At 43.1% G+C, this 14,365-nt stretch overlaps 1 protein-coding gene across 1 annotated transcript; it reads left to right on the top strand.

Moving 5' to 3' along the window:
* Positions 1–257: 257 nt before the first annotated feature.
* Positions 258–10,700, top strand: LOC124612347 (zinc finger protein Noc). Its single transcript, XM_047140500.1, has 2 exons — positions 258–633; positions 7,207–10,700. Exons 1-2 carry the CDS (start codon positions 547–549, stop codon positions 8,632–8,634), a joined length of 1,515 nt encoding a protein of 504 aa, XP_046996456.1. The 5' UTR covers positions 258–546; the 3' UTR covers positions 8,635–10,700.
* The last annotated feature ends 3,665 nt before the right edge of the window (positions 10,701–14,365 follow it).

The following is a 14,365-nucleotide window of genomic DNA, read 5'->3' as shown; positions in this document are numbered from 1 at the left end:
TGCCATCAAAGCCGCTGTCATCGTCACTAGCGCCATGGGTGGTACGGGCTGACAGCATGAAACGCGCCGGTATTAGTGCTGCGTCACCGACACGGCAGGAGGCGCTCGCGGTGGAAGGGGAACACCGCCTGCCGGCTCCGCAAAGGTTGAGAGCGCCGGAGTGGGGAGAAGGGGCCGCCGGGTGGGGGGAGCGCTGGCGGAGGGGGTGGGGGTGGGGGGCCGGTAGATGGCGCGCGCAGCGCAGCTGGCGGCTCGCCTGTTACGGCGCTCTCACATCGAGTGTGACTGCTGCCGGAGTAAGAGTGCACTGTGAGACGACCGCTATTGCTCCAGCTCCGTCCGACAGTGCCAGGGATAGTGAGCAGTGAACTGGATCTTGGAACTCTAGCAAGAGCAGCGCTAGATCATCGGAACTGCCTCTTCGATTTACCATCCTCATTTTTTTTCCGTCTATTTTTTTTATCTCGTCAGGGAGTGACTTATTTTTCTGACGGAGAGACGGAGCCTTGTGTCCTGTGATCAAGTTAACGAGGACATCATTTAGAGATGGTGGTGCTGGAAGGAGGCGGCATGCTGACTTCGGGCAGCAATCAGTACCTGCAACCGGACTACCTGTCGCCGCTACCAACAACGGTGAGTCTCGTTACCGAACTTAGCAATTTTTCCCGTCAGTCTTGCATGTACTTCCGTCACAGTCAGATACAGATTATCTAACTCTAGTATATATTATTCTACGTTGTCGTTAAGATAAAACACCATTTAAATGTGATCTCCGTGCCAGCTGCCTTAACATCAACCTCGGCGTACACAGCTTGTTTAAAGTCCAGCACAAAACTTTGCACACAGTATGTGATCCTGGCACATCAATAACCACCTGTTCTCAAGTTCTTTCATGACTCTGAACGATATCGCGATATCGCACCTGTCGTCAGTTATGTCTCTGATCCCTATGCTTGAGCCCTGTCGGGTGTTGCCGTGACTGCAGAGTGGGTGTATGCATACCGCACATCACTGCACGTTTGCGTGCTGCAAATACTTGCTCATCGTTGTTTCTATCGTGCAATGTGTAAATTCTGTGAGGATGTGATCAATTTAATCAAGTTCTGTGGGTGTCATCGGGCTTTTACATTCCGAAGCGTATACAAGTAGAGAATGGTTTTTTGAATCTTTTCGAAGTCTTTACAACAACGGGTAGTACGACGTCGACGCAATTAGTTACGTGTTAGAACTTCATAAAACTTCGCTCACGTTCCGAGAACAGCTACTTTATACGGTACTTCAACAATTTAGGTTGTCGGCCACGCGAGCATACCCAAGCTAGATACACCCTTCTGTGAGACTAAAATAATCTCCAAGGTTTGTTCATATTTTAGAATTACTACTGATTAACTCGCTCCTAGTGCACTGTGCACTTTGAGCGTGTTGCGTGAAGTAGACTTTGCGTTGCGCTGACCTCCGCAATTGGACTTCTTACTTTATTAAAATATAGTTGCGATTACTTATTACCTCGCGTTTTACTTCTTTCGTAAACGTCTTGCATGTATTCGAAATATCTTTAAGACCTTGTGGTTTCATTCGTCCTACTTGAGACATGTAGGAGTCACAACCGAGCGTATTTTGTGTACGTGGATTCTACTTACTCTTCACGTTGGTTTTGTAAACATCGGTTTGAGAGGTACCTTGGAAAGAAGCTTTGCCGTATAAGATATTCAAGCTGTGAATACTGTTATTAAGGCATTTCAGTAGACGTTTCCTTTCTGCCGAAGTGCCATCATGCGATATTTGATCATCATTTGAACGGTAACTGGAACCACTCTTTATCACGTAACACGTACCTGCGAGCAAACCGATATGTATATTAGAGAGATTTGATTTCCGATTCTTTTTCCAGCCTGATATCATGTCACAGTTGATGGGCTGCTCCCACCGTGCGGATAGAAACTGTCAGCTTGTACTTCGACCAAAGACGCGATATTTTTCCCAATATTTGCCCGTCAGCAGATGGGAGCGTGATTGTTTCTGCTCGTGCCGTCTTTCCATTGGCCGCGTCCCGCCGGAGGCAGCGTCAGTACCGGCGCTCGGCTGCTTTGCTTTTATCTCCCGCCGTCCAAATAAATACGACCGCCGCGGGAGCCGCCAAGACGGACGCTGCGTAAACACGCAACTGCCGACGGCGGCCAATAAATTTCCCCGCGTACGGCGGGCGCGGACTTTTATTGAGGAGCTGCACCGTAAAACGCACGCTTCCGCAGCTGCGAGTTAGGGAAACGGCCGCGCCCGCAGCAGCCGTAGCTGTTGTCGGCGGCAGTCCTAGCCGAAAGATCGCGAGGCAGCCGACCCGTCGGCTCGGAGCTTCTAGGAACCAACTTCGCAGCTAGCTTTGTCCGAAGCTAACGTTACACTGAAGTAGCGTTCATCTTATTGCGATGATTCGATCCGGTACTTCACCTGAAGACGTTTGCAGAAACGTGAGGAGTTGTTGCTTGGCGTTCGGCGCGTACGTTTGACCGACAGGCTGTTCGTATCAGCCGTATTAATGTTCGTATAAGTTCCTTAACTTGTACTAACGTTCCACGTGTAGCTAATTTGAGAACTTGTCGATACGTGGTAGGGTAGTCAACGAACTCACTGGGCTTCAAGCATTATATGTACCTTATGTTATCCTCAAGACTCGCTCTACTCCTCAAAAGTTGCGATGTATTTCTCTACTGGGTCGTGTTAACAGAGGAGCTAGACGAATGCGTATGGAAGTGGGCACGCCAATAGCTCTATAAATACCTATTAAGGCTTATGAACGAAGAATAATTGATTTAAATACACATTGTTACACACGGAGAAAATACTTAAAATTTAAACGATATTTCACGCATGACCGTGACAGCGGAAGACAAATGAAATTTCTAGGTCAATTGCTGTTTTGTTTCGCACATATGTGTCTCTGGCTTCCATAAATTTTCTTAGAAATCAAAACAAATTTGACGCAAGTGGACAGTTTTTTCTTTCAGCTTCTAACTAACCAAAATTTTTGGCGTGTTTCATTCCGCTGGGACTGGCATCATCCAGCGCATCATATCGTTATCCTCTCGGCTATCTCGACTTCCACCTCTTTTCAATTTCCCGAAGTTAGTTGGTTATTTCTACTGTGTGCTCGATTTGTAGCTGCATGATAGTATTTTTTTTTCTTCGCCGTACGATACAGGTGCTGCGCTCAGAATCTGTGGTGCTAGCGAGTGACATTGTTTTACGGGGTGCCACGTACACAGTATATGGTGGATGTTGCCTCAAAACAGTGACAAGAATTTCATTTAGCGGGTATCACATTTTCTAAAATAGAGTTGTGTTTCTTTTATTTTCAGCTGCGCGGTTATTTTATGACTGCGCAGATGCTCCGTCAAGATATCGCAACGCACTCTTGTACCATTTCAGTCAGAACGATGTGAGAATCGAATAAAAGATTCTGTACAGGACTATTTTGCATGAACGTTATGTAAACGTTTTCCGTGTATCGTATGTTTTCTGTGCCGTACATTTTTTTGATTCCTCTTAAATTTGTGGCACGTCCCAAATAGTGTAAAATAACGGGGGAAAATAAAAATCACTACAACGGCAGAAATTATTTATTTTGTCAGGTATCTGCTTAATAGCAGTGTAATAAATACCGTATTGAAATAAGCGATACTGCATTCGGAGAATTTATAGGCTTCTATTAAAAATTGTTCAGATGCGCTCACACTTTGATGCATTGCCGTAGAGAAGCTGCGGAAGTCACTTCACGCACGGCGGCGAGTAACCCCGGCAAAGAGGCTGCCTGCAGCGGCCGCGCGCTCTCTTGGTTGCCGGCCAACCCAGGCGCGGTTGCCGGTCGCTCCGCTGCCGTCGCGGCGGTCCTAACTCGCCGTACTGCGCCGCTCCGTTTTCGTTTCCCTGTAATCATCAGGTTGCACCTGATCGTAGTTTTCGCTGCTAATTTAACACTTACGATCGCAGCTAAGGGAATTTTATCGGGAAGAAACGGTTTTGTGGCTCGTTGCGATTATTTCGATGATTAATTCTTCCCAAGCTTTTAGGAATGTTCTCTGCGATGCACGTTCCCTGGCCGACTCTGTTTTACATTCACTTATATTTTAACTCTGCTCATGTTCTTATTTATTGTCAGTGTAATCTACAGAAAGTGCGTATCGCAGCAGGTGATATCAGACATTAATAAGCGTGAAACTCTCCTTACGTGTCGTCGTTCTAAAATGTAAAGTGTCTTCAAATTCCTGCCGTGCGGATAGTTCACGCGCAGAGAAGGCAGAAGAAGGGGGAACCGTTTGCTCTGGCACGCTTCCTTTTTTAGATTACTTAAATGATGTACGATTTCACAATATCAGACGCCGCCTTAGCCCTCGTTACTTGGATAGTCTAACAAAATCTTTTGGTAATGTACTTTATCCTTTTACAAAGAAAAACTTTTTAATTATTTTTTTTTTTTTTTTACATCGAGAAGTTGTGTTAAAATGACGCACATTAAATCACTGCTTTTGTCAAATCTATCCTTGCGAGAACCATCCAAACCTTCAAACACTTCCCGGAATAATTTGACTGCGTTGCTAAAAGACCACTTCAGTCTTAAAGCACCTTAAAACAAGAAACCTGAATTTTTCTTTCTTATGTTATGACTGTCACATGTCTTACAAAACTATTTTCTTTGGGCTCGAGTATATAAATGTCCTTGGTGCTAGAGTATAGCTTCGGATTGCAGATAAAATAATTAAACCTCCAGATATGTCTGCCTGGGCAAATTCTAATGGAGATCTGTTTGGGCTCCGATCTATAGAAAAAATTATTTTTTTAATTATGAAAAAAATAATTTTACTTATAGTCACAATACAGAACAATAACAGTTTCAGGACTAGTGAATAAATTCTTTTCGCTGTCTCTTATTAAGTGCCGGCCGGAGTGGCCGAGCGGTTCTAGGCGCTACAGTCCGGAACCGCGCGACCGCTACGGTCGCAGGTTCGACTCCTGCCTCGGGCATGGATGTGTGTGATGTCCTTAGGTTAGTTAGGTTTAACTAGTTCTGAGTTCTAGGGGACTGATGACCTCAGCAGTTAAGTCCCATAGTGCTCAGAGCCATTTGAACCATTTTGAACTTAATAAGTTGTTCAGAAGTCCTTGATGAGTTTTATAACGTGTTCCTCGTGTTCCAACTTAATCTGTACAACACGTTCTTTGTTGAAAATTTTTCATAGTCCTTATCGCAATAAAAAGTAAAATTAGTGTTTTCTGATCACGATTTTAGCTGATTAATAATCATCTTCCGATCATGGATACTAAAAAATCGGTATCTATGTACATTGTTGGCCACAACACCATCATTGGTAACTGTAGTTCAGATCACTGTTAGTACAGAAACGGTATCGTAAGTATGCTGTTGGTGTTACGGCCAACGATGGTGTTGTGGCTATCATTGTTCATCGATACCGATTCTTTAGTAAGCATGATCTCAAGCTGCTTGTTAGTCACCCGAAACCGGTGAACAGCAAATTGTAATTTTATTTTTTATTGCGATGGAGGGTATTAAATTTCTTTATAATAAATAATGCAGATCGCTATACCTTCTTCACTCGAGAATGTCAGAATTTACAAAAGACATACTCTAACTCAGCCACACTTTTATTCGATCCGCTAAGTCGTCCTAGCACTGTCCCAGTTGTTTTGCATTTTACGAATTGTATTAGAAAATAAAGCTCCTTTCTTCTTCGGAGCCGGTCTCGTGACTTTTTTTCCCCACGTCGTTAGTTGTGAAATGTCACATTACCATGTCATAAATACTATTAATAAACGCTATTAACAAATACACACATACACATTTGGGTGACAAGTGAGTTTTCATTGAAAGGCGTAGTTGATCCGTTCCACAATGAAAGGACTGATGTTATTGTTTCGTCCAAACGAACTTAAAAACACTGGGTATAAAGTAAAGAGGTGTTTTCACTGCCGAAATAATTATTTCCTTCTATTGATTTCCTGTTTGCTGCTTAAAATAAACTGACGGAGTTTCGCATTTAAAAACTCAATAATTTTTATCGTTCAGACACATTTCAATAAAGTTGAGGAATTTTATTAATTTCGGGGTTTGTCAGGCAGTTGAATGACCGAATGAAGTTAATCTACAGTGATATACTGGGATATTTTACCGCTGATCATTGGCATTGGCATTTTTGAGGTTTAGTGGAATTACATTGTGCCATCTGCAACAGCAGCGGCTTCTTGGGATTATTTTGCGCAGTTAATGTTGACTTACATTACAATTTCAGGAACGCTATGAAATATGTTCCCATAATAGTTCTCGAAAAGAAAATGCACAACAGGGGAAAGTACCCCAGATAATATTTTGTGAATAGTGGAGCTGTCATTTATTTGAGTCTTTTAGTTGCACCATTTTTTTAAAGAAAAGAAGAAAGTAGTGTTACTACTCCTTTCGTACGAACAACTACGAAAGGACTGAGAGAGAGAACGGAATCTGTTGGATTTATAAAAGTAATCTGGTATTTTTTCGTTGCTGTGCTGTAATTCCAGATTTTGATCACAATGTTTATTTGCAATCACGATGTTAATTTCGGTAGGAAATTACCATCTTCAGACCTGATTAAAAATGTGTTGCACTACTCATATCACGCGATTACTTGTGTGGTGCAGCCAAAATCATTAACCATTTCGGCTTCGTCAAACAGCCGAATTGGCCAATGATCAGACGGCACCATCGCATGTAATAGTGTGATAATGCGTAATGAAACTGGATTTTACTCAGGTCAGCCGCGCGACCGCTACGGTCGCAGGTTCGAATCCTGCCTCGGGCATGGATGTGTGTGATGTCCTTAGGTTAGTTAGGTTTAAGTAGTTCTAAGTTCTAGGGGACTGATGACCTCAGAAGTTAAGACCCATAGTGCTCAGAGCCATTTGAACTCAGGTCAGAAATAAACATTGTGATCGAAGACTGAAATTATAATAATGCGAATATTTTCCAGGCTCGTTGGAAACTTGTTCGTGATTATGTCTCAAGTTGTGCAGTGCTGTTAGACCGTTGAGTGGGGTGTGAACATATTCAGCCCGAATAACACTACCTCGGAGGCAGAATGTAGGTATTAGACGAGTGTTTGTAATTCTGTTTTGCGGTGTCGGGAGCAAGTGTTGAGGGCCGCTTTGTCTCGTGTGTTGCAGCTGGACGCCAAGAAGAGCCCGCTGGCGCTGCTGGCGCAGACGTGCAGCCAGATCGGCGCCGACTCGCCCAGCACGAAGCCGCTGATCCCGCCGCTGGAGAAGGCCAAGAAGCCCAGCTCCGGAAGCGCCGGCGCCGTGGCCGCCGCCGCCGACTCGCCCGCGCAGTCGCCCGCCGCCACCAAGCGCTCCAGTCCCGCCTCGGCCGGCGGCGCGAGCCTCGCCTTCAAGCCGTACGAAGCCAACGTGCTCACCAAGAAGGCCGACGTCTCGGTCGTGGACACCCGGCCCCCGTCCTCGAAGGCGGCGTCGGCTAACGACTCTGCCGGCGCCGACGAGCACCGCAAGTCGGTCTCGTCGCGCGCGCCCAGCCGCAAGTCGGCCTCTCCGCCGTCCGCTTCCGCGGGGGCGTCGCCGGACAAGGCGGCGTCGACGCCGAGTACCTCCGGCGTCGCCACGTCCACCACGCCTTCCGCCGGCGGCGACCGCGGCAAGTCGGCCTCTCCCTCGGCGAGCCCCATCATCCGCTCGGGCCTGGAGATCCTGCACGGCCACCCTAAGGACCTGCCGCTGGGCACGTACAAGGCGGGCGCGCTGTCGTCGGGACTGGCTGGGCTGTGCACCGGGTGCCCTCCGGGCCTGGAGCCGACCAACCCCGCCTTCCGGCCGCCGTTCGCCGGGGGCCCGTTCACGTCCCACCAGCACGCCGCCGCCACGGCAGCCATGCTCGCCGCCGGCGGATACCCGTCTCCGGCCGCCCCCGGGCCGTACGTGAGCTACGCGCGCGTCAAGACGGCGTCCGGCGGCGAGGCGCTGGTGCCCGTCTGCAAGGACCCCTACTGCACCGGCTGCCAGTACTCCAGCGCCGCAGCGGCGGCCGCCGCAGCCGCCGCGCACCAACAACTCCTGCTGTGCCCCAGCGGCTGCACGCAGTGCGACCACCACAAGTACGGCCTGGCGGCGCTGTCGGCGGGACTCGTGCCGCCGCTACCCTACGCTAGGCCCTACGTCTGCAACTGGATCGTCGGCGAGACGTACTGCGGGAAGCGCTTCACCACGTCGGACGAGCTGCTGCAGCACCTGCGGACGCACACGAGCCTCGCGAGCGCGGCGGGCGACGGCGCCGCCTCCGCTGCCGCCGCTGCCGCGGCCGCCGCCGCCTCTATGTCTCTGCTGGGCGGCGCCGGCGCGGCGTCGCCGTTCCTGCCTCACCGCTACCCCAACCCGCCGCTGAGTCCGCTGTCGGCGCGGTACCACCCTTACTCGAAGCCGACGGCCGGACCGGGAGCTTCCAGTGCCGCCCCCGGCGCGCTGCCCGGCTCCCTGGGGGCGTCGCCCTTCAGCGCCTTCAACCCTGCCGGCCTGGGACCCTACTACTCGCCTTACGCCCTCTACGGACAGCGCATCGGTGCCGCCGCCGTCCATCCCTAGGCGGAATTCTCAGCTGTTCGTCTCGGCACATGCATACCTCTCATTTGTTAAGTTCTTTTCCATCACTCGCGCTACAACTGACTCTAATATAACTGCCGATACCTGGGCTTTCCTCTCCAGAAATTACTGTAATTTTGACGTTAGTAATAATAACGCGCCCTGAATTCACCCCTGTATCAGCATTCCTAGGCACGTGTTCTGCAGAAACGGGATTCAGATCTCCCATTATTCTCATTAGCTTCTTTGTTGTTTTTTTTTCCCGTTTGTCACGAGCCACAGGTGCTTCCTATTATTCCTCTTATACAGAGTTATTGCTCTTGTTCTAATTAGGTCAGTGACACATTAAACAACTTCCCTCCTACCGCGTTTCTTACGCTCGAAATTAACATCATAACCATCCAAAATCTCCAAGCTTAACCCTGCCACGTCAGGAACAGACACTGTATCTCGTTCTTACGATCCAAAACACTTCCTGTCCCTCACATATTTTTCACTTCTCATTTCCAGAGTGTTGTGGCTCATCCCAGATAAAAATTCAAACAAAAGCAGTCCTTCTTGTCGCCAATAATCTCGTAAACTAGCTATGCCAGTAAAATTAATAGTTTCAAAAATCTATTTATTTTTCCTCTATATCCACCACAGGTAATTTTCTGCTAAACATAGCGATAGTAGGCAATGAAAACCTCGAAACTCCGTCTGTCTGTCAAAACCTCGTAATTCCATTAACCACTAACTCCACTATCAACGAAAATTTGCAACTTTATCCGTATTACTTTATACTATTTTTTAAGAAACCGGTTTTGCTTCTCCTGTAACATTTAATAAAATGGAGTTACAAAGTTTTCATAGCCAACTATCGATAGTACACTTCATTGTTCAGCATATTTAAAAAAAGTAATCGTTCTTTTTGTAACTAGAATATAGGGTGGCGATTCACTGCATTTTGTCTCTGGCCTTCCGAGCTAAACGGCTACAAGTAACTTGTCCCAACATATTTTAAAAATAATCATTTTCTCTGTGTGCATGTGTCCGTACCACTACTTAATAAGGAATCTTGTGACTGACTGTAAACGTGTTATTTAACGTAAGTTTTTCGTTATACAAAACGTGTTACTTTTCAATTTGTTGGATCAAGGACAATGTTATTTAAGGAGAAAACAGTTCCAATGTTGATAGCGCTAAATACTTCACAGCACTTTCCTGAGTTCACGTTAACTATTTTTTAATGGATGGATTGTGGGTTTTTATCCCTTATTACGTGTAAATACATCGACAGTTACATAAACATAAGCAGTGGTGTGTGATTTTTTTCAGTTTATATGACATTAATTTCAGAGGAATTACATCATTTCATCTTTAATATAACATCATGCACGTGCTATCCGAGTTGAACACGTGGAATACTTTGTGACAACAAATATCATTGTTTATCATTTTGCAATATAATTATTATCCTTGATGGTTTTGTCATCTCAGAGACGTGATTATATCAATGTATGGGACTGGGTTTTTCATCCAGATTGCTGCTGTGATATTTCTTCGTTTAACTGTAGCAAAGTAACAAACAGATATCTCAATAAATTATTTTCAAATAAATATATGTGTAGATCATAGTAGCATTTAGCAAAGGAGATCCATCCAATTAATATATCTGGCATGAAGTCTGTATTTGTGAACTAACTGGCTCACATATTAGTCACTTTTAAAAATCTAAGATCTGTTTGTGGCTTAGAACCATGACTCCACAGTAATACTACTGTGAATACTGTCAGGAATATAAAATTTGATATTCATTTAGTGTCTGATGTGCTGTAAGAGCCTATGGCTCGTTGATCAGATAAAGGCTTACTGAAGCTAATATTTTGTGTCTCTTGGTAGTGCCGAGAATTCATTACTTACTCCATACATTTTTATTTCAATTACTGGTCAGTATATAATGACACATTTCGTATTAAGAATGTTTGTTTGAATAAAATGTATGGTTTCAATTTAGGACACTAGTGTAAATATTTGTAAATACAGTTGAGTTTCCATATTGATTTAATAAAATGTTGTTTGTAGAATTACCCAGTGTTATTTATTATTTATTCCCTAAAATCATTTTATTTGTGCTTCAAAGCTTTTTCTATGTAATCTCATCCAATTATTAAGTGTTAAGCAAGGGACTATGAGCCTTCATTGATTACTGCTCAGTCTGCTAGATTTTCAGCCAACAGAAACAAATGTGAAATAAATTCAAAGTTCTTAAGAAGTAAAACTCATTCTGAGAAGTAATTTATATTGAATTTGAAAGTATTCATCATCATATTGCATTATTTTATGATTAAATATTTGGTGAATTCTAAATTCTGTGATTCTGTAATGAAAAAAAGTTGCACTATTTTATCCCTGGTACATCACTCAAGAGAAAGTATTGCAAATGAATTCTCCATCCTTAATTCTTTGCAGAGTTAGATGGATTTCTTTTAGTAGATAGCAATGTCAGGCCGAATAACTAGTACATATTTTGATCAAACCATTTTTAGGTGTACATTCACGTGGTAAAGGCATTCATTTGATATTCAAACTGCACATGCATCTTGAATTTCATTAAATATGCAAGGAAGGATTTCAACAGCGAGAGTAAAAAATTTCGTATGTGGAACAGCTCGAATTTAGCACACCTCTATGTATGTCTCCATTATCACAATAAGCTGTTAGAAAGATCTCCAGGGCAAAAATAATTGCATTGATACTGGTGACAACATTATTACTCACATGTGTGAGGATCCTCACAAGCTTCTAATATGATGAAATCGGAAATAGTGGCCAATAACATAGTACATCAAGATTATTATATCTGATCATGCTCCCTGAATAGAAACAAAAGAATATTCTTGGAATGTAACATGGAAACGACGAAATAATTTGGTATTTCTTGATATCACGCTGAATATTATTCTCAAAAGTTTGTTCACGACGTTTCTGTCAGTCTACAGAGCGACTTGAGGACCAGTCCTGACTGTGACTATTAAAAGAAATTATGTTGCTAAAATTTACTTACGCTAATTTCTACAAGTGTTTGATCGATTACGTGCTTGTAGATTAGTAAATGGTTCTTCTTGAGTAACACCAACGTTTTTATTAGATAACATAATATTTGTGCATTTGTTCGCCTCATGCAACTTCCCAATTTCTACGCAGTAAACATGGGAAAAAGTTAGTATATATATCAGTGCTATAAGTGAACGCATTTGTATTTATTAATCAACTCGACATAGTTTCTTATAACATTAGAGGCATATAATAAGTAGTGTTGACACTGATGTAGTCTCCACAATCAGTTATACTTTAACTTTTCTGCCAGAAAATTCACTCTTACTGCCACTGTGCACGCTCAGTTGAGTCGAAGGATAGTTCAGAACAATATATGTCTGAAGAGGCGGAAAATATTTTATACATAATTTATTTATGAAGCACCACTTACATTCTGGATCGCAAAAATTTTAGCGCGCACTGGGCGAAATAATTTTTACCTTTAAGCGAACAAATTAAATGTACTACTAAGGACGGTGAGAATAATTCATTAGACTAGAGAAAAGTTTGCATATATTATGAATGTGAATCCAAGCTATTGATGAAATATATCGTCCACCGTTTTCCACTTGCCAAGTTAGTCATTATGGATTCATTTTTAAAAAGTACTCGACCAATTTTGTAATTGTGGCGTAACAACTCAGGCATACCAACACATGGAACAGGAAAGTACTTGAACGCCACATCGAGGCACTGAGACATCCTCCATCGCTGTTCACAGGCTTGAGAAATTAAATACAACGTTACAGATTATTGCATCGCTTATATAAGAGATTTTAGCTACACATTCTATCTGTTTTTTCATTATTACCGTTGTTTCTATGCTTGTCTCTGTCACGTGTTGTACTACACGCTAAATAAATTGCATATATCATAACGGCTGCGAATATTATCTTTATTTTAGGAGGGTAACAGTAATGTGGTATGTGCACGATTAGGATTGTTCACGTAAAACATTGAAAGTTGGTGGTAGGGAAAAAATGTAGGTATTTCGAATTACACCAGTGTAGCTTGCAGTTCTCTAGCGGAGAAATGAAATTTGTTTCGCTAATTCTTAAAGAACTATTTTGGGGGAGATACTGAAGAGACATTAGAAATTAAGCGTATTCATAACATTGTAAGTTATAAAATCTTGATTGGCAGATTTCTCTTCAGCAAGAAATGACTAATATTTAATACTAATACAGAGTGGCTGCTATATAAGTGAAAGTTACGTTTTACGAAAGTTACCCTGACACTGACTTCTAGTACTGAAATGCCATTTATGCCATACACACCAAAAAACTCCGAGGGCACTGTGTCAACGGAGGCGTGAGAGTTCTTAGATCTTCGTAGGCGTAAGTATTACACTTAATGAGAAGTAAAATGAATGTTATTACATGGAAATTGGTTCTAAGTTACAAATCTTACTGTTAAAGACAATGATGTTATTACAGTTTGTTGCCAGATGTTCGTTTCACTAGATAACGGTAATGGAACAGAGACCGACAAAAATATTGGTATGCTAGACGGGTTTAGGACACTCTTACAACGAGTTACCGAATTACGATAAGAATAAAGTAATAACAAATAAGGCCGTGTCGGTGAATTCTGTAACTACTTTGCTGAGGTTCTTAAGAATTCGAAGCAATACGCATTTGATTCTGTTTACTTCGCTAGCTGGTCACCTGACATAAGCGTATAATAACTTTATCCCTCGATGGCTTTGCTGTTGTTGCTAGTCATAACTGGACTGCGAATATCAGATACAGACTTGTTCAGTGGTTGTATATGTAGGACGACGTCTCAGGACAATTTATGTGATATTAGTAGCGGAGTATAGGTTACTTGGTGATGATACGTCTAAACCGTTTACAGCTATATAAATAATAATGCAATGGTGATGGTAAATAAATTTATCACACAACAACAGATAATCGCCGCTTGTCATTCTATGGCAAACACAATATACATCTCTGTGTCTGCCTTCACAGACTTATATTAAGAAGAAACGGAAATGAATTAAATGCTTTGGTTGCTGTTCCTTGTGAAAGTGAGAAAACTAGGAGGCCTCTTCGCTTCTGTCACCTGATCATTAATTCAGCAACGTATGAACAGATCTACAATTTGGATCAGGAAATCGCTGCGGATCCTCCTGAAAGACTTAGGGAGCAAGACAACTGGTGTGTAGAAAATGTATAAGATTTGAAAAAATTCAGTAATGGTTAACATTTAGGACAATGACATGTGCTTAAGTAATTTGTTGTGTAGTATGTCAGTTTATGCAGAAAAATACGGCCACATTTGTCAATATTTTTAAAGGACATCGTATTTGCCGCTAACTGTAGTATTTATTTATTTTACAAATAATTTATGCATGACTGTGAACCCCAACAACAAAGAATAAATTTTTAATATAGCTGTTACTTTAGAGCTGCTGAATAAGTAGCAACTGCCTTTCAACAATAAAAATACTGAGCTTTATAGTGAAACGTATGGTATATATTGGATATCACTTGAAAGTTACTATAATTTTTTAGTTCTTTTGGAGATCTGCGTAGTATCTTTTAATTTTCACGTGGAATTTCGTTGTCTATCTGCTATTGTTTCACAACTGATGGAAGCCTGTGAGCCGGCCGCGGTGGACGAGCGGTTCTAGGCGCTTCAGTCCGGAACC

Source organism: Schistocerca americana, chromosome 4 (genome assembly GCF_021461395.2).
Source record: "Schistocerca americana isolate TAMUIC-IGC-003095 chromosome 4, iqSchAmer2.1, whole genome shotgun sequence".
NCBI classification, from domain to species: Eukaryota; Metazoa; Arthropoda; class Insecta; order Orthoptera; family Acrididae; genus Schistocerca; species Schistocerca americana.
The sequence above is the reverse complement of the archived record's forward strand: the minus strand, read 5'-3'. Positions and strand labels throughout refer to the sequence as shown.

Bases quoted from the DNA above. Each gene is read 5' to 3' on its own strand.
- LOC124612347 (XM_047140500.1), top strand. From the start codon at position 547: ATGGTGGTGCTGGAAGGAGGCGGCATGCTGACTTCGGGCAGCAATCAG. The intron at 634-7,206 runs GTGAGTCTCGTT...CGTGTGTTGCAG, and splicing joins TGTCGCCGCTACCAACAACG to CTGGACGCCAAGAAGAGCCC.